Source organism: Rosa rugosa, chromosome 1, assembly GCF_958449725.1.
Source record: "Rosa rugosa chromosome 1, drRosRugo1.1, whole genome shotgun sequence".
NCBI lineage: Eukaryota > Viridiplantae > Streptophyta > Magnoliopsida > Rosales > Rosaceae > Rosa > Rosa rugosa.
In genome coordinates, this window is record NC_084820.1 from 16,867,683 (window position 1) to 16,887,299 (window position 19,617).

A 19,617-nucleotide genomic window follows, 5' to 3' on the forward strand; every position below is an offset into this window, starting at 1 on the left:
CTCTAGCTAACCTACTTGTTCAAATAGTTTGACACTTCGATGTTTTACCTATAGCTTAAATAAGAATTTTGTTTACAATGGGACGTGCTCTACACATAGCCTCCAATGGCACAGCTTTAGGCATGGTGACTCCTTTGCCTTCGGTCATATCAACATTTTTATCATCTACTCTCTCCCATTCAAATCATTGAATCAACGACCTCAAAGTTAGGCCTACCACACGTTGGGCTAGACTCATTCCAGGGCAAGCCCTTCTTCCCAGTCCAAATGGCATGAGTTTGTATGAGTCATGCTCGCCATTTTTGAACCTCTCGGGCTTAAAGCTTTCAAGATCATCCCACAACTCAGCATCTCTATGTATTGCCCACGCATTAACCATTACCATTGTGTCACGAGGCACATCGAATCCCCCGATCATGCAATCATTGGACGATAAATGCGGCACCAAAAGCGGCGGCGGATAAAGCCGAAGTGTTTCAGAAATAATGCTCTGTAGGTACGGAAATTTGGAGACATCGGGTTCGTCCACCAAGTGATCCAAGCCGAGATGAGAGTCCAATTCGGCTCTAGCCTCTTTCAACACATGAGGATGGTTAAGAAGATTTGACATAATCCATTCCAGTGTCACCGCTGATGTATCGGTTCCCACCTGTAGTAATACCTGAAATGAGCATCTAGTTAATTAGTAATACTTAAGAAAGAACTGCCAGTGCTGCAATAACAACGTTATCCTGTCTAAAATAGAAACTTCTAATCAGTATAATATAATATATATATATATATATGTATAACTGATAGATGTATGTACCCACCATTATAAGCCCTTTGATGATTTGATCAGTGTAGTACTCGGGCTGTGATTCTTGCAGAGAAAGCAAATGGTCAATCATGGTGGTTCTGTTAACTCCTTTACGCTCATCAATGAGACCTTGAAGAAATGCATCACTCTTCTTCCCCAACTCGCTCATCTTCTTCTCATACCCATTACTCCCAACCTATTTCAAAACCGGGAAGAAATCCGCCGGATTCGACGCGCTGCCGTATGTGAAAACCTCAGTCATGATCTCCCTGAACTTCGTGGCCTCCTCTTTGTCCGAGTCGTCGATGTCGTCGCCATAGTACCTCTTCCCCGCCACCATCGTCATTATGATGTTGAAGGTAAGCTCATTGAACATGGACTTCATTTCCACCTTGGAGAAATCACCTGAACTCGATAGTTCTGAGCCAGCTTGAGGACCAAGTGTTTGACCTCGTTTTTTCAAATGGTGGAGAACATGTTGAGGCGCTGGGAAGAGAAGATCTCGATGGCGCCAATGCGGCAGAGGTTGCGCCAGTGGTTGCCGTAGGGGGCGGAGACCATGGTGGACCAGTTGTAGCCGATGTACTTGCCGAGGAGCCCTCTAGGGCGGTTGGCGAGGACGATGTCATTTTTGGTGAAGCATTCTTCGACTGCAGCGGAGAAGGAGACTATGACCACCCGGCTAGAGCCGAACCAGAGAGAGAAGATGGGGCCGTAGGTTTGGGAGAGGCTGCATGTGGAAGGTGCGGTGGACTGGGGGTTTGAGGAGATGGAGGTGGCCGAGAATTGGAAGTGAAGGGGGGCTTGGTGGGAGGTTGGCGTAACGGCGACGATTCAAGAAGAGGAACTTGAAGGTGAAGAGGATGAAGATCAGTGACAAAGAGGTGTACAACACAATGTCTTCCATTTTTGCTTGGTTTGCTAGGTTGATGTAATATGTGAAGAAGAAGATAGAAAAGTACGTATTTATAAGGACATATACGAGAGAGTACCGGGACGTTGAATTTGGATTTTTCTCTATTTTTTGGTAGAAGTTTTCAAATTGTATCTTTTTCAACTTGGATTTTTCTCTATTTTTCGGTAGACGTTTTCAAATTGTATCTTTATGGCGGCGAGAGCCGAACCAGAGAGAGAAGATGGGGCCGTAGGTTTGGGAGAGGTTGTGGAAGGTGCGGTGGACTGGGGGTTTGAGGAGGTGGAGGTGGCCGAGAATTGGAAGTAAAGGGGGGCTTGGTGGGAGGTTGGCGTAACGGCGACGATTCAAGAAGAGGAACTTGAAGGTGAAGAGGATGAAGATCAGTGACAAAGAGGTGTACAACACAATGTCTTCCATTTTTGCTTGGTTTGCTAGCACTACTAGAAAAACAGGTTCTTTCACACGGATGGTATTGTCACATAGCTTCACACGGACGAATATCCGTGTATAAAGTGTTATAGTACACACGGAAATCCGTGTGTATATATTTTTCACACCGACTATTGTGGCCACATAGGGTTCAGATTGGGACCCAATATTTTACAAGTCAATTTACACACGAATTCCGTGTGAAATAAAGTCAAATTTAGAAATTCCTATAAGGTTGTCAGATGGTAAATTAAAAATTCAAACAGTTTTCAGTGTGAAATATTAGTTCACACGGATATCTGTGTAAAAATATAAATAAATATTATAATACCCACTTAATTTTACACGGATATCTGTGTAAAAAAATATAAATAATAAAATTCTAATACCAGCTTAATATTCACACGGATATTTATGTAAAAATATAAATAATAAAATTCTAATTCTTCATCTCCGATCGAAAGAGTAAAGACTCTACTCTCTCCATCTCCCTCATTCTCACAGATCTCTCATCTCTCTCCGATTTTCTCTCTCAAGAATGGATAGCGAGCTGGGATATTAACATACACACCCACACACCTAGTCAAGCCGCCTCCAACCTCCAAGCCAAGCCGCCTCCTCCTCCTCCAGACCCTCGTCTCGAGCTCCCAAATCTCAGCATGGAATCGATTGTGAAGCATACCCTGGTGGTGAAGGTGATGGGCCGGACCAGATCTAGAGGTCAGTTGACCCAAGTCTGAGTCAAGTTTCTCGACGACCAGAACCGGTTCATCATGAGAAACGTCAAGGGTCCTGTCTGGGAGGGCGACATCCTCACACTGCTCGAGTCCGATAGAGAAGCAAGAAGGCTGCGTTGATGGGTTTTCGTCTTCGTCTTCAACGATGGAAAAGAAAACAGCTATGTTCTTTGCTTTTAACTGGGTTTATGTTTTGTAGTGTTGATTAGCAAGAAAGACTGGTTATTGTAGTGTTATCTGTAATTCAATTTCCTCACTTAGCTCTTTCTTGTGATTCTTTCTCACAGCATACAGATCGACACCATTGACCGCGGCAAACAAATAGAGATTTATAAAGGTATATATAATAACTTTTGGTTTGTTGTTTATTTGCATTCAAACTTACTGATCGATCTATATTGCGTCAGAGATTGAGTAGCTGAAACTGGATCTTATTTGCACCAATACTTGTGTATGATTTACTGCAATAAGATTGACTTAATACACATTTACGCAAGCGTACGTATCATTGTCAAGATAGGGAAGTATTGTGCCCAAGATTATCGTACCACGGGGATTAGTGGCTAACCCACAATCCTTGGGTAGTCAGAACTAAAGTCACTAAGCAAATAAAGGAAAAATAAAAATAAAATAAAAATGCTAATCCAAGGCACCAAACCTTAGCAATGCTCGGCTTTAATTTGCATCAAAAGCCTAATCAAAACTAAGAGCCTAGTGATGGCTATTAACAATGAGGTAGAAATTGTCATTAACCATTGTGATTGTAATTTTCTGAAAAGACCAAGTCAAAAACTAAATTAACAACAACAATTGAAAATGAAGAAAAATAAAAGAGAGATAGATTTTGGGTGCTAGGAATCACTCTCTAGTAATTTCAATGCAACGAACACATTTCAAGCAAACAAACATATATTCATGAGAACCAAATCCCGTACTTAATGCCGGTCAAGGCCACTAAGCCGAATTTCCTTGAGGGTATTCACATTTTCGGTTAGGACAAATATGAACTCTCTAACTCATGAATTAGTACCTTACCAGGGCTACCAAAACATGAGCTAAAGGCGTAGAGCTCTAGAAATTAGGGATTTAAGCATGCAATAGTTACAACCTAAAATGTAATGAGTACGTAGTTCTCTACCTAATGCCGGTTAAGTCCACTAAGTCAATTTCTCTTATTTGGTATCCATTCTTCCGGTTAAGGCAAGAATGAACTCTCTAACCCTAATCATTATGCCTTGTTAGGGCCACAACGTCTAGAATTAAAGGCGAAGGGCACAAAAAAATAGAAACTTAGGCAATCATTAATTCTCGATTAAGCAACTACTTGACACACCACACTAATTACATGAAGCTAGTGAACAAAAGAACCACCAATTGTATCACACAACATAAATCTCAAAACATAACAAAGAGAGTGGTCAATTCCCTAAAATTTATGCATCAAGAATCAATTGACATAGTAATTAGAGTGCACTCATATGAAAATACATTATTTATCACTTGAAAAATATGTCAATTACATCAAAATTGAGCTAGAGTTAGAAACCCTAGCTCCCAAAAGTAACTACTCACAACCCATATTCATGAACATCAAAATTACAAAATTCAAATAGCAAAGAGTAGAGAAGTGTAGGAGAAAACAAAGATAGTCACAAATAGCTATGAAGCTAGCATGACTAGCCTTGAATTACAACCCCACAAAATATCCAAATCTTGAATCTTGTAGAGATTTTGTTCCTTGATAGATCCTTGAAGCTTTGTGTGAGTAGTTCTTCAAATCTCAAAAGAAATTATAAAGAAAAGAGGAAAAATGGAGGGGAAGATGGGAGAAGAGAGCAGCCCAAAGGGCTGCCCTGTTTTGGTGGTGTGCGGCTACTGTAGAAGGGTTTCTCCCCTGGGCGAGGAGTATAGGAGTATATATATGTGGCTGGGTTGTGTGGTCTACGAGCTAAAGAAATAGATAAGCTCTGCGTGTCAACACTTAATTGGTGGGCCAAAAGCAAAACAAAATCCGCGCGTGAGCAAGTGTGATAAATATCTGGGAGCCTTCAGTTCGTGAAAGGAAGAAGAGGTAAGGATTTGATGATTAATTGGGTGTGTGTGTTTGGTAGGGTGGTAAGGCTTTGGTCTCTCATATGAGAGGTCAAGAGTTCTAGCCCCATCAAGGGTGGGAGTGGGGTGGGGTTTAAAAAAAAAAAAAAAAAGGATTTGATGATTAATTGAATGAAGGCCACGTGCTATTAGCATTTGGCAAGTGAATGAAAAGGCAAAATTGCCACGTGTCAAGTGAGTAATTAATCAATGGGTAATCAACCCATAATTTCATTGTGTGCTGCACGTTTTGTGTCTTGGTTAATTAAGCAATTAACATATCCATAATTTTGTCCTTTCGTCGAAAACTCAAATCTTCACCATTTTCGCGCCATTCTTTTCTCGTTTTTGCAACTCTGCTTATTTCCTACAAAATAAATAAAAGTAGATTAATTACATAATAATTAACTCGAGGATTAGCTTAGTTATAGTATTTTAGATATAATTACCCCATAAAAATGCGTATAATCAAAGATCCCAGATTTGCAAACTTTCAATGAAGAATGATGAAGGAAAAATTCCCAGATTTGCAAAATCTCAATGAAGAACGATGAAGGAGAGATCTCCAGATTTGCAAAACTTCAATGAAGGACCTAAAACAACATGAAAATAAATGGAGGACCTAAAAATAAATATCTAAATATTTGAATAATCTGGAAATTACAAAAATTCAAATGTTTGTAAATTTGGAATTTAATATAATTGGGATTCATATGGGACCCACCTAATATACCTCACACAGACGAGTTTTCCGTGTGAAAGTGATTTAGCAACGCTCGCAACACGTACAAATTCTGAATCCGTGACTGTACTGTGTGAAACTACCCATACACACAGATTTCCGTGTGTATTTCAATGTATTTACACAGAATCCATCCGTGTGGAAGTACCTGTTTTTCTAGTAGTGTAGGTTGGTGTAATATGTGAAGAAGAAGATAGAAAAGTACGTACTTATAAGGACATATACGGGAGAGTACCGGGACATTGAATTTGAGATTGGGAGAGGTGAACTTACAACCCGTGTTCAGTGGCGGAAACAGGATTTGATCTTAGGGGGGGTCCAGACATATGTAAGTTGAAAGTAAAAAAAAAAAAAAAACAATAGTATAAAAATAATTTAAAAATCTTGAGTCTTAACATCAGATTGTAGTAAGGTAGCACTAAATTCAGAGTTTTCGGGCGTTTTTCTTTTAGTAAATCATGTATCAAGTGTCTTTTGTGTGGATGACTTACAAATCAAAAGAAAAAAAAAATTACATATAAACAATGAGTATTCAACAAAATCAATCGTAAAAAAATAAGCCAAAAAAAAAAAATCAATCTAACAAAGCAAAATGAAAGAATGGAAAAAAATATAATATAACAAAAAATAAATAAAGGTATCGGACCTTTTTGCTTTGCCTGGTGCGAGAGAGAAAAAAATTAGGTTACAGAATTTGCAAACCACCAACCCCAATATATAGAATAAAAGCTGTCAAAATCCTAATGATATATGAATATTTATTAATTTTTGTTTTGACTTTCTTCTCTTATCCTAAATTCCTAATTAAAATTAATATTTTTTAACCTGACAAAGTGACAATCACGTGGGTTAGAGAATGGGGGAGGTGGGGGTTAGAATATTATATATTTATGTGTACAATTCAATTTAGAAGGGGGGTCCAGCCGTTGCACATACACATAAATCAATAGTTTAATTAATAATAGACATATAATATTATATATCTGCCAAAAAGCTGAGGGGGGTCCGGACCCCGTCAGACCGAATGACGGGTCCGCCCCTGCCCGTGCTAATGTTTTACTCTTCTTCTATAGAGTCCATTTTTTAACTTGGATTTTTCTCTATTTTTCGGTAGAAGTTTTCAAATTGTATCTTCATGGAAAAAGTGACGAGTACGTTAAAACACATTAGGCGTGTACAAGTGGGTATATGCATGAAAGTAACAAGGATTGGACATTTGCCTTTTGGGTTCATGTTTGTGATTGTGATTGTGATTGTGATTGTTTAGATTTGTTAATTAGTGTCATAGAGGTTGTATTAAGCTTATTTACATGTTATGTTTGCCAAATTATTCAACAGATTTATACTCACATATTTAATACCTTCACATGTCTCAAATCTAATACGTACATACTAATGAAGGGAGATGATATTATCTTCCAAAAAAAAAACCCCTAGGGTAGCGCTATGTGTGCAGCCACCAAACCGAACAAACAAAGCGACCTCCATAGCCATTCCTTTGATCCCAAACCCGTCAACATGTCCAACTTTGATGCTGTAACGTCATCCTTTGCTGCATCACTTGCGCTTGCTAGCAGTGATGTGGTGGATGTCTCACGAGCCTCGAATGGAATCCAGAGACGAGCTAAGCAATCCTTTCTGTTGGAACGTCCTCTGGATGAAGAAACCGGCCTCTTTGAAACGTTTTTTCCGGCGAGTATGGGTCCTTGATAAGGATTTCAAGATTCAAGAGAGGGCTCCAAATCGTTTTGTCCTGGCATTTGATCTGCGTAAGGACCGTAACAAGATTTTGAAGGGTGGACCATGGCGATTTAATCAGGCTTTGGTTGTGCTTCAGGAGTATGATGGCATCAAGGCTATTGAAGAGGTTAATCTGACTGTCCTCTTCTTCTGGGTTCGAATTAGCAACATACCGCCATTGTTTGAAGAGCCTGACATGATCAGAAATATTGCTTCGATGGTTGGTAAGTACCTTGAATTGGATGATAAACTCTTTGCAAATATGGGCAAGGTTAGGGTTCATGTGGCACATGACATTTCGAAACCCTTTTTCCTCATGAAAACCCTAAAACTGGCGCCTGGGGTTGAGGTTGAGATTTCGTATTTTTTTGAAAATCTGGTGGGCAAGTGTGATCATTGTAATCTGATTTACCATGAGGGAGACCATTGCCCTTTGCTTGGTAGCCATGCTACAACAGGTACAGGACGTGGAGTTGGAGAATAGAGGAAGGAATTTGTTGGTCCTTTTCTAGGGTTTGCTGCTAACACTTTTGTAGATGGAACCTTTCGTTTTCAAGGTGTGCAAACACCTATTCTGCCATCTATCTGCAGGTCTCTAGTCCAACCCAAGGAAGCATCTAAAGCACGCAAGCCTATCATACTACGTAACAGAGCCGCCCTAAATCCCACAGAGATGGAGAAGGAAGTGCACCAACCCTTGGCGTTGGCAGTGATTGCAGCTCCAGACCTGGAGGTACAAGCTGTTGTACTCAACGCTCCAAGTGAATGCATGGAGCTTGAGAAAGAATTAGTGTCTGCAACAGCCCGAAAGCTTCTAAAGATACAAGTATAGCAGCGCTGGTTGAAGAAGGTAACAAAGAGAGTAGGGGTGACAAGCGTCAACTCCCCCTTCTCCTGCTACATCTCCCCAAAAGCTAAAGATCCTACTGCCGGAGTTATTCAAACTGCTTCTGCCTGATATCCAAGCAAAGAAGCAAAAAATGCCTATGTTTACAAGTAAGTTCTCTGCCAGGTCCTTGGGTATAGTTGAAGCTCCTGGAAATATTTTAGTGCCTAAAGATTTCATGCCAACAAGCTCTGGAACAAAGAAGAAAAGAGGAAGGCCTCTGGGATCAAGGAATAAAAATCCCCCAAAGTCAAAGAAGGTTGCGGATGCGCAAGAGACTTGTTTTGCTTATCTCTCCAAACCTCCTAGCCCAACTGTTAAGGGCAAGGAGAAAATTTAGTTTTTGTCTTTTTCTAAACTTTGCCTAATTGCTATGCGGTACTTTTCATAGTTATTAGGCTCGCTTTTAAATAAGTGAGCACTGGTTGTCTAATGGGTGGTGCTAGCATACCACGTCCTAAACTTGTCATAGGTATGGCAAGGGAAGGTATGTATCCGTGTCATTCTGGCTTGAGTTGAATGAATTGATGATTTGGTTCAAAAATTATTCAACAGATTTCATTTATTTGTATTAGAGACTATATGCGTTTTTAATTTGTGAGTATTCTTCATCTTTAATACTTTCAGAACAAGAAATTAAAAAATAAAAAAAAAGAGAAGGTAACAAACGAGTAATATTTATCCTCATCGAATATTATTATTAATCTATATTATTAAGAGAAGAGAGTTTGTCAACCAAATCAAAAAATTTTACCAAAATATCCCTCCTATATTAAAAAACTTTTACACTGAAAAATTCGAGAAGGACAAAAAAGCCAATTCACAAAATAAAAGAAATTTAATAAAATAGTACAAATACAAAAATAAAAATGGTGGATCAGTTTTCTCCAAATTATGTAAACTAACTGCCTAGTAGTTCTAATTTTACTAATAACTAGGAATAGAAAATCTCGAGAGAGAAAACTAGGGCAGAAAACACCGCACAAGCTTGGTCGAGGGATAGCCGAATTCCTCTCGTCCGGCGGTGCTCTGCATTGGCATGGGGCTTGCCTCGTTGTCGTTGTGAGGCTGCCAGACGGGTGTTGGTGGTCGAGGGTTCTCTGGCCTCTAGGATTTGCAGTACTCGAAGCCGATAACGGGATCTAGTTTCGTTCTGGTTCGAAGCCTCTAGGTGGCTTGGGCAATCGTGGTTCCGATTCAAGGGGCGGCGTGAGCTGGTGTTGGGTCCAGGCGGCGGCGACAATGGCACAACGTCTTTTGCCGGAGTGCGATTGACCTTTTCTGGGGCATATGGGATCCGTTTCCAGTTGGATCAGGTCTGGTGCTTTCAGGGTTCGTTGATGGCCTCTCGGTGGTGGCAGCGTGGTGTTGGCGGGGTTCCTTGAAGCTGGGCGGTGGCAACATGATTGCGGCATGGCGTGGAAGCGATGGCTGCTTGCTGCGTGCGTGCGTCGGTCTCAGCGTTGGGAGGTGGAGGTGGAACTCGGTTGGGCCAGCTGTTGAGCCCAGGGTGCTGTGATTCTTTGGGCTAGTTGGACTCTTATTTAGGTTTTCCTTTTTTTAGTTTTTTTTTTAGGTCTTTCAGGGGCATTCTAGTGGATTTTTTCCTATCTAGTTTAGTATTGGGTCTTGGTCTTGTCGACTTAAGTCTCAGTGTCTCTAGTTGTACACCAATTGAGGTCTCTAGGAGACTAGATTCACTGGTTCAGAGTTAGGTTGGGAGGGCCGGTTCCTTCTATTTTATTTAGTTATTCTAGCGCCTCCGGCGTAGTACCAAAGGGGGATCCCACTATGTCTACGTTGTTTTCAATGTCAAATGAGTGACCTAGTTTTATGTATCACTGTGGGTACTACTACATCTTCTTGTCTGTCTAGATAGCAGCGAAAGGGTATGTAAGGGTCATTCTGGCTTCTGATCAATATATTGGCTACTGCCTTCTTTAAAAAAAACTGCCCAATAGTTCTCCACACTCATAGGGTGTTTTTGACATCTAGTTTTATATAATCACAACTAACAAGACAGTCTATGAAGCAGGGAATCAAGAACCAAGGATGGCCATGTTGAACTTTTTCATAACAAGCATCACCAGCAAACAAATTGTTATATGAGGTCACAAGCTGCCCAATCCTATAGTTTGGTTTGATCGTGTTCCGCGAGATGCAGTTACTGCTTTTAATTTTGATCTGTTAGGTTATGGCTGCCCTAGAGACTTCTCCTTGTAATATTTCTTTTTCTTCTCCAAAAAAATAATAAATAAATAAAATAAAATAAAAAATTGTTATATAAGATCGACGATTGGACATAAATTTAAAGTGGGGCAATTGATTTTGATCCCTTAGCAAGTCTAGATACGTGGCTTTTTCAAGGTTTAATTGCCACAATTATCCCAAAAAAAAAAGGGTTTAGTTGATACAAATTAAACTTTTACTGGTTGAAGATCGACTGTCTTACAATTGGTCCTCTTAGTCTTTAATTGATCTATTTTAATGAGACTAAAGGTAATTGATATCTCAATGATTTAAGAAGAAAACAGCGGTAATCAAAAGAATCAGTTTCAAAGAAGTTACAGGGAAACCACTGCAAGTGGCCTAGTGGTTCTTGCCTAGTTGAGTGTGCTCCCCAACCTAGATTCGAACCCCGAAGCTGTCAAAGTGGCCAGGCACTGTGCTGCAATGCACAGTTGGAGCATTTCACATGCGTTGAAGGGGCTTATCTTGGGCCTAGGAAGCCTTTGGGTTCTCTTTGACAAAATCAAAAAAAAACAAAAAAAGTTACAGGGAGTCTCTTGTAACTCTGCACAAACCTTGCAATGCACAGTTGGAGCATTACACATGCGTCAAATGGGCTTATCTTGGGCCTAAGAAGACTTTGGGTTCCGCTTGACAAAATCAAAAAAAAAAAAGTTACGGGGAGTCTCTTGTAACTCTGCACAAACCTTACACAGTTACATGCAAAGATGGAGGAAATTATTGAACGAATCGAATATGCAAAAGCTTAATTACATACAAAAAGAAACGGTTGCATTTCAATTACATCTACCCAAAGAGAGTTTTGCGACACCAGACCTGTATCGTCAACACATACTGAACTTGTTATCCATAGCTGAAGTGAGAAATTTGTTCACAATGGGGCGTGCCTTACACATAGCTTCCAAGGGCACCGCTTTAGGCATGGTGAGTCCTTTCCCTTCTTTCATGTCAATCTCTTTTTCACCAACTCTCTCCCATTCAAAGCATTGAATTAACGACCCCAAAGTCAAGCCTACCACACGTTGAGCCAGACCCGCTCCGGGGCAAGCCCTTCGTCCGAGCCCAAACGACATGAGCTTGTGCGACTCATCACCACCGTTTTCAAACCTCTCAGGCTTAAAGCTTTCGGGATCCTCCCACAGCGCGGGGTCTCTATGTAGAGCCCATGCATTGATCAACACCATTGTGTCGCGTGGCACGTCAAACCCGCCGACGGTGCAGTAATCAGATGAAAGATGCGGCAGTAGAAGTGGGGCAGCAGGGTAGAGTCGGAGAGTCTCGGACACGATGCTTTGTAGGTAAGGCAGTTTTGGGACATCAGGCTCGTCCACTACGCGATCTGGACCGAGATGAGAATCCAATTCCGCTCTAGCCTTCTTCAATACATGCGGGTGGTTAAGAAGATTGGACATAGCCCATTCCAATGTAACTGCTGACGTATCAGTACCCGCCAATAGCAATACCTGAAAATGAACATCTACTTCATGAATATATATGATTGATTAAGAAATTCAAATAGTGCTAAGTTGCTAACACTACCTCTAAGATCAAAACTTTTATTTCTATGTAGTGTAAGATAGAATTTTGTACTAATTACCACTATAATCCCCTTGATGATTTGGTCAGTGTAGTACTCTGGCTGTGACTCTTGCAGAGAAAGCAAATGATCAATCATGGTGTTTCTCTTAATCCCTCTATGCTCATCAATCAAACCTTGAAGAAACGCATCAGTCCTCTTCCCCAACTCCCTCACCTTCTTCTCGTACCCACCAGCTCCAGTCCAATTCAAGATCGGCAAGAAATCCGCCGGATTCGCCGCCCCGCCGTACGCAATAGCCTCCGTCATGATCTCCCTGAACTGCTTGGCCTTCTCTTTGTCCGAGACGTAGACGTCGTCGCCGTAGTACCTCTTCCCCGCCACCATCGTCATTATGATGTTGAAGGTGAGCTCGTTAAACATGGACTTCATTTCCACCCTGGTGAAGTCTCCGGAACTCGAGTTCTGAGCCAGCTTACGGACCAAGTGCTTGACCTCGTCTTTTCTGATGGTGGAGAACATGTTGAGACGCTGAGATGAGAAGATCTCGATGGCGCCGATGCGGCGGAGGTTGCGCCAATGGTCGCCGTACGGGGAGACGACGACGGTGGACCAGTTGTAGCCGATGTACTTGCCCAGGAGGAGGCGGGGGCGGTTGGCTAGGACGACGTCGTTTTTGGTGAAGCATTCTTCGACAGCGGAGGGGGAGGAGACTATGACCACGCGGCGGGAGCCGAACCAGAGAGAGAAGATGGGGCCGTAGGTTTGGGAGAGGCGGTGGAAGGTGCGGTGGACTGGAGGTTTGAGGAGGTGGAGGTGGCCGAGGATCGGAAGTGAAGATGGGGTTGGCGGGAGGTTTTTGTAACGGCGGTGTTTGGATTGGAAGAGGAACTTGAAGGTGAAGAGTAGGAAGATGAGTGACAGAGACGTGTAGAACCAGATGTCTTCCATTGTTGATTATGAGATGTGAAGAAGGTTGGGGGTGATTATTTATAAGTAAAGATAAGTAACGCATGCGCAAGTAAAGACGAGAATAGTCTGGGTAGATTTATATTATGACATCATGTGGATGCAGTGTTTTAGGCAGAGGAGTGTTGAGTTTGATAGGGGTGAGCGCGGTGCGGTTTGGTTCGGTTTGAGGCCCAAACCGCAATCAAATAGTTTTTTTCGGTTGGTCTATATATCAAACCGCAACCGCATTACAAAAGGGCTGAACCGATTATTTCGGTTACACCATTTTTCGGTGCGGTGCGGGTCGGTTTCGGTTTGGAGTGATTTATTAATTTCAACTAGAAAGAGAGGGTTAAAATCAGACTTATTTTTACCTAACAATTTCAATAAGGCATAAATAAATTTTGAATGCATTTAGAGTCCACATAAACCGGCAAATGTCACCCAAATATCAAGCAATTGCAACTTGCAGAAAGACCATAGCAACTTATTACACACACACACACACACACACACATATATATATATATATATCAATAATCAAGCAAACATAACAACTTATTACAAACTGAAAACCTAATCAAAAATGGATTTCTTATATATTGAAAACCAACATTTCCATCAATAGAGAAATAATAAATAAATAAAATGTAATTAAAATAAATTCGGTGTGGGTCGGTTTAAATCGGGCGGTTTATGACCCGAAACCGCAACCGAACCGCTTTTATACGGTTCGGTGCGGTGTGATCATAAAACGACACCGTTTTAGTTCGGTGCGGTGCAGGTCGGTAACCGCATTTCGGTACAAAATGCCCACCCCTAGAGTTTGATATGCATGGACGCGCGGCATGGTTCTTCTTTCAGAGTCGTAAAATGTGTTGTTTTCTTTCGCTCTTCTGAAATTATGGTCATCTTCAACTTGGATATTGATGGCAAAATGAGTAAATGACAGTGCATTCCGGTATATATTGCTATTTGTTTGTTTTCATCTTACATTTAAGTGGTTGGAAGTCGCTCCCAAACGGGCATGGATGGGATCATTTGGCTTCCTGTAGGATTTAGAGTAGGATGTGATGATTTCGATGGTTTTTAAGTGAAGTGGTCGGTGGATTGTGGAGAAAATTAGGTGGGCGTTTATGCGGATTTTTATTTTATTTTAAGTTTATTATAAAATATATAAGTGTTTATTTAAAACAAAATACTATAGTTCCCAATGATTGATTGAAAATATGGAAAAAAAAAGAATATCACAAATGGTCACTCAACTTTTACCTATTCGACACTTTGGTCACTCACCTTTTAAATATATCACTTTCCTTTTAAATATATCACTTTGGTCACTCAACTTTAACTATGTTATTCACTTTAGTCACTTTGGTAATTTTTTTCATTAAAAAAAAATTATTTGCCACAATAGTAATGATATTTTCGTCTAACCAATTATAAAAAATTGAGAAATCTGTATTAGAATGAGTGGGAGAAGTGATTGAAGTGAGATAAAATGCCACTTGGGTGACTAAAGTGATTAATAAAGTAATAGTTGAGTGACCAAAGTGATATATTTGAAAATTGAGTGACCAAAGTGTCGGATGAGTCATAATTGAGTGACCATCTATAGAATTCTCCCTATGGGAAAAATGTTAAGCATATAATGAATACTTACAAATCAAAAATTAGTTCTTAAGCATTTGATATAAAAAATAAAACTATTCTAAATATTTTTCATAAAACCGAGATCGAGAATAGTCGAGGCGGGTAGCCATTTTATAATGCCCAGGCATTGCCTAAGCTGCAGCCCAAAGGAATCTACTCTCAGCGGGTGGCCATTTTGTTGTGCCTAGGCAATGCCTAAGCGGCAGCCCAGAGGAATTTTTAGAACACTGTCAATTTTAAAGGGTATTGTAATATTAACAAAGATTTATATCTTTTCCAATGTTTTAAGTATATCAAAATAACATAAATTTTACTTGAAATTTTTTAGTTTTTCTGTATTTATCAAATTTTCAAATGATATTTGATTATTTTTTCAATATTTTTGTGAAAATAAATTATGTGTTTAAGGACACCTAGTTTGTGTGTCTGGACCAAACTCTGATTACTTGTCTGAGTTACTAACCCTGTTAGTTTTACCGATATCTACGGAGATATTTCAATCATTGTATGATTCAGTTACCTTGTAAGACGCTGGTTGTAATCTTCTATATAAAGAGGCCCCTATTATCATTGAAAGCACAACTCATTCTCTCCCAATTTAGTTTTCCTAAAACACGTTATCAGCACAAATCCTTAACCCTGAAACAAATAGCCAAAACCTAAATCCGAATACAAAACCTTGAAACCCTTTCTTCCTATGCCGCACACCTTGAATACCTTGACCCCAGAAGTCCAGAACCGGCGGCGGAATCCCAAGAACTGGCCAGAAAAGTACCGAACCGGCCCCTGGAAGCATAAATCAATCCTCCACCAGTTCGCCGCCTTCCGGACCTCTTCTTGCCACCAAACTTTGTCAGTAGCAGCGTCTTGACCGGAGGATTCCAGAAGCGGTCAAATTATTCCAAGAACCGGCCGGAAAAGCATAGAATTGGCCTCCAAAGCCACTGAACCGAATCTGTTAGCCTTGGTTGGATAGCCTCGCCAGCGCACCCTTGTGCCTGCCTTCGCGCGCGCCCCTCGTTGACCCCTCAGTTAGCCTAGCCAGCGCACCCCTCGTCGACCCCTTGCCGCACAGCTAGCCTCGCCCAACGCCCTCACTAGCAAACCCTTCTCCTGCCCCTCCCAGACCCGTCTGTTAGCCTCAACAACGACAGCCCCCGTGGACGCAAGCGACAACCTAACGCATGCATGCAACAGCCCCCCGCGCACGCACGCAGCAGCCTCGCTGATCCCTCAATAACCCCTTAGTGAGCCTCTCTACCAGCAAGCACCTCCGGCCTCCGGCAACTTTTTCCAGCCATCTCCGGCGACCCCAAAAAGAGGTAAATTTTTTAAAAAGTTCCCGCTTTCAAGTAATTTACTTTCTTTTCTTTTCTCGGGGACTTGCAACCTCCCTTCTTCTAACCTCCACTTCTTCTTTTGTGGGGAGACCTAAGCCGAACTGTGGGGGTTCGTGCTATCTTCAAGCTTGGAGCTTGTTGAGATCTCCAAACTTAGAGTTTGTAGAGAATTTATGATCGACCACTTTACATCATTGTTTCGATCAAATCCAACACCTCTTAGAATCTAATTTCTTGGGAGTGATTACGCTAATAAATTCCTAATTTCTTGGGAGCGATTACGCTTAGAAATTTCTTTTGTTTTCATGGTAGTCCTTTTGCTCCGAAACTAAACATTTTTCTTGTTCTCTTTCCGGATGAGTAACATGAACAAACTGGACTTTGCTCCGTTGGGAACAACTAGCTAGCTCTGGATATCACAAGTGGGTTCGTAATGCCCGCCAGCATCTCAAGGCCCAAGGAATCCTAGATACGATTCTTGAGCCTAGATAGGACGTGCTAATTGTTGAGTAAGCTCAAGCTTTGGAAGCAAATAGAGCAGTCTTGGAGGCAAATAAGGCGAAAGCTGTCATCCTAATGACTCTTCATATGGATGATTCACTCCAGTACGAGTGTCTAAATGAAGAAGACCCTAGAAGGTTGTGGGTCTACCTCGGAGAAAGCTTTGGCAATGTCTTGACTCCCTACTTCCTGACCTAGAAGTGAGATGACATAATCTCCGCTTTTGTGACTTCAAGACTATTCTTGACTATAATTCGAAAGCACTTTGCATTAAATTCTTAATGGAATTCTGTGGTAAAGAGATCACAGATGAGACGATGATTGAGAGGACTCTCTTCACCTTCCTCATCTTTGCATTGATGGTTGCTAAGAACTATCGAATCGATGTTACTACAGGACGGATCACAAGGTTTCATAAGCTCATTGGAGCTATGAATATAGCTGAAAAGCATGACAACATCCTTATGAAGAACTATAATTCGAGACCAGTGGAAACATAGACTATTCTGGAGTCTAATTGTAGTCGCGCCCCAAAGGGAGGGCGCCAAGAGCAAAACCCTAATCCTAGGGATACTTCTGGACGTTTTGGTCCATATAATCGCTCTACTTGGGAATGTAACCGCCAAAATAGGCGGACACGGAACCGAAGAGGTCAACGTGGAAAGAGAGAGGGAGGCTATGCCTTTGTCATGTTGGTGGCGCTACCAACACTAAGAGTCATTCTTATGACGCTTTCAAAGTGTCTCAATCAAGGGAGTCTGAGCACGTAGATGTATGTTCTCGATGTGGAGCATCCGGTCATTGGGCACACATTTGTAGAGCTCGTGAGAATATTGTCCCCGCCTACAAAGCATATTGTGAAGTAAGAGAAGCTCACTATATGAAACAAGAAGATCAAGAAGGTGATCTCGAACTAAGGGTTGAAAACTTTAAATCTAACTGGGATCAATAGATCCCCGATTTTAAGTAAGTCTTTATTTTTTCAAGAGATGTAATATGACAATTGCTACAGTATTATTAGTGGATGTCATTGGTTAAGTTTTTCTTCAACTAGGCTCATCCAAAGCGAGTATGATGTCTAGGAAGGTTTTAAGATAAGTGGTACTTTAGAGAGGTTTGCTCCACCAATATCTCTCTACTCACCTGGTCATATTTATTGTAGAGTTACTGAAAGAAGTCAAATGACTACCTTTGTTTTGCATTAGCTAGTTTCGGATTAGATTTTCGTAATAGTTAAGAAACAATCATGTACACCATTGGCTTATGAATAAAATTTCAAGTTCTTTTAATTGTGACTCTATTTGAAATTCTGAGCAAATTACTTTGTGACTACGATGGCTTTTGTGACTACGATGGCTGAGCCATCATGATTGGAATAGCCCAAATTCCGCTTGCTAAACTCTCTACGCTCCTAGGCAAATAGAACCCTATTGAGCTATTCGAGCCAACGGATTCTATGCGAAAACGTATATAGAGAACGAAAAAGAGTTCATTTGCAATATATTTAATGATTGCGAATAAATGTGCATCTTAGAGAAAATTATGTGTCTCTCTAGTGGACTTTATGTCACTACTATTCAAGCTATTAAATCCAATAAAGTTTTGAGAGAAGATCTCTTATATTTAGACACATATTGGCTTTGTCACAACAGGATAGGTCATATATCCTAGTCATGATATGATGATCTATCTACTAAAAACTTCACACGGACATCCATTCTTTCGAGCAGAATGAAGCAAGAATCAAAGATTGATTCTTGGACTAAGTGTGACCACCGCCGCTGCCCCTGGCACCGCCGCAGTCCACTGCCAGCCTAGGGCTGATGCAGTCCATATCCATGACGTCATGGTTGGCATCCATCATGGTGATGGCGCCCTAGGTAATGCTACAATCATCAACTTTGCTTCCAATAGCGTTTAAGACGCTCAGGCCCAACCAAAATCCTCATTGGTTGTTTCTAAAGCCCCTCGCTCGTTCTACAAAGCCTGTTCCTTAGGGAAATTAGGACTGAGACCGTCCTACGCAAAGGATACGAAAATACTCATTCTGTTCTTACGTAGAATCCATACAGATTCTATGAACCGATTCAATATTTCATGACGTTTAAATATTTCATGATGTTGGTTGACACGCAAACACGCTGGTCACATGTTGTGCTATTGTTCACTTGTAATGCTGCTTATGCTACACTCCTGGCACAGATTATATGGTGACGAGCTCACTACCCAAATCATCCAATTCAGTCAATTGGACTTGACAATGCTAGAGAGTTTACATCGAAGACTTTCGATAATTATTGCATTTGGATTGATGTTGGACATCATATTCCTATGTACACACTGAAATGGTCTAGTAGAAACGACTACGATGGTTGCCCAAATATTGGTAATGCACACCAATCTCCCTATATCCGCTAGGGGTGATGCAATATAGCATGCAGTTATGCTAATTCATCTACGACCCACCACCACTCAAGCTATCTCTGCGTTATAGCAAGTGACTGGGTACAAGTATCTCGTATTTACGCATATTCGAGTGCGCCATTAATGTGCCTATTGCGCTACCACAGCGCACTACGATGGGTCCTCACAGATGAATGGGCAAATACGTTGGATATAAAACTCTAACAATCATCCACAAATTAATACCCTTGCTAGGTGATCTCTTTACCGCTAGATTTGCGGATTGTCACTTTGATGAGACAGTCTTCCCGTCGTTAGGGAGAGATAAGAACACTGATATTCAATAGAAATGACAGGAATTGTCGTGGTTCGTCCCCACTATGTATCATCTTGATCCCCGCTAAAATGACGAGATCACACATATCTGCTGCAAACATGCCTGCAAGGATGGACGTCTTTACGAGAGGACGTAGCGCCACCCTACACGGAATTAGGCATGGCACCAACGCCATAGAGAGTGACACTCTGGCGTTATAGGCCATGGCCCCATCTAGGATGCGTGGGGGGCTCGTGGGTTCGAATGATACTTTGGCACAACCTGATCATTTGATCATCGACATTCAAAATCCATCTCATGAGAAT

At 41.2% G+C, this 19,617-nt stretch overlaps 1 protein-coding gene and 2 pseudogenes across 1 annotated transcript; 1 reads left to right on the plus strand and 2 right to left on the minus strand.

Moving 5' to 3' along the window:
- Nucleotides 1-55: 55 nt before the first annotated feature.
- Nucleotides 56-1,780, minus strand: LOC133727460 (isoflavone 3'-hydroxylase-like; annotated as a pseudogene).
- A 922-nt stretch (nt 1,781-2,702) lies between these two features.
- On the plus strand, nt 2,703-3,001 carry LOC133742081 (small ribosomal subunit protein eS28-like; annotated as a pseudogene).
- Nucleotides 3,002-11,284: 8,283 nt separating this feature from the next.
- Nucleotides 11,285-13,120, minus strand: LOC133721428 (cytochrome P450 81E8-like). The gene is made up of 2 exons (XM_062148049.1): nt 12,188-13,120; nt 11,285-12,053 (listed from the first exon to the last, which is right to left on the minus strand). Exons 1-2 carry the CDS (start codon nt 13,076-13,078, stop codon nt 11,415-11,417), a joined length of 1,530 nt encoding a protein of 509 aa, XP_062004033.1. The 5' UTR covers nt 13,079-13,120; the 3' UTR covers nt 11,285-11,414.
- Between the last annotated feature and the right edge of the window lie 6,497 nt (nt 13,121-19,617).

Coding starts and splice junctions, on each gene's coding strand:
- LOC133721428 (XM_062148049.1), bottom strand. CDS start 13,078: ATGGAAGACATCTGGTTCTACACGTCTCTGTCACTCATCTTCCTACTC. Junction 12,054..12,187: donor TCATCAAGGGGATTATAGTG/GTAATTAGTACA, acceptor GTTCATTTTCAG/GTATTGCTATTGGCGGGTAC.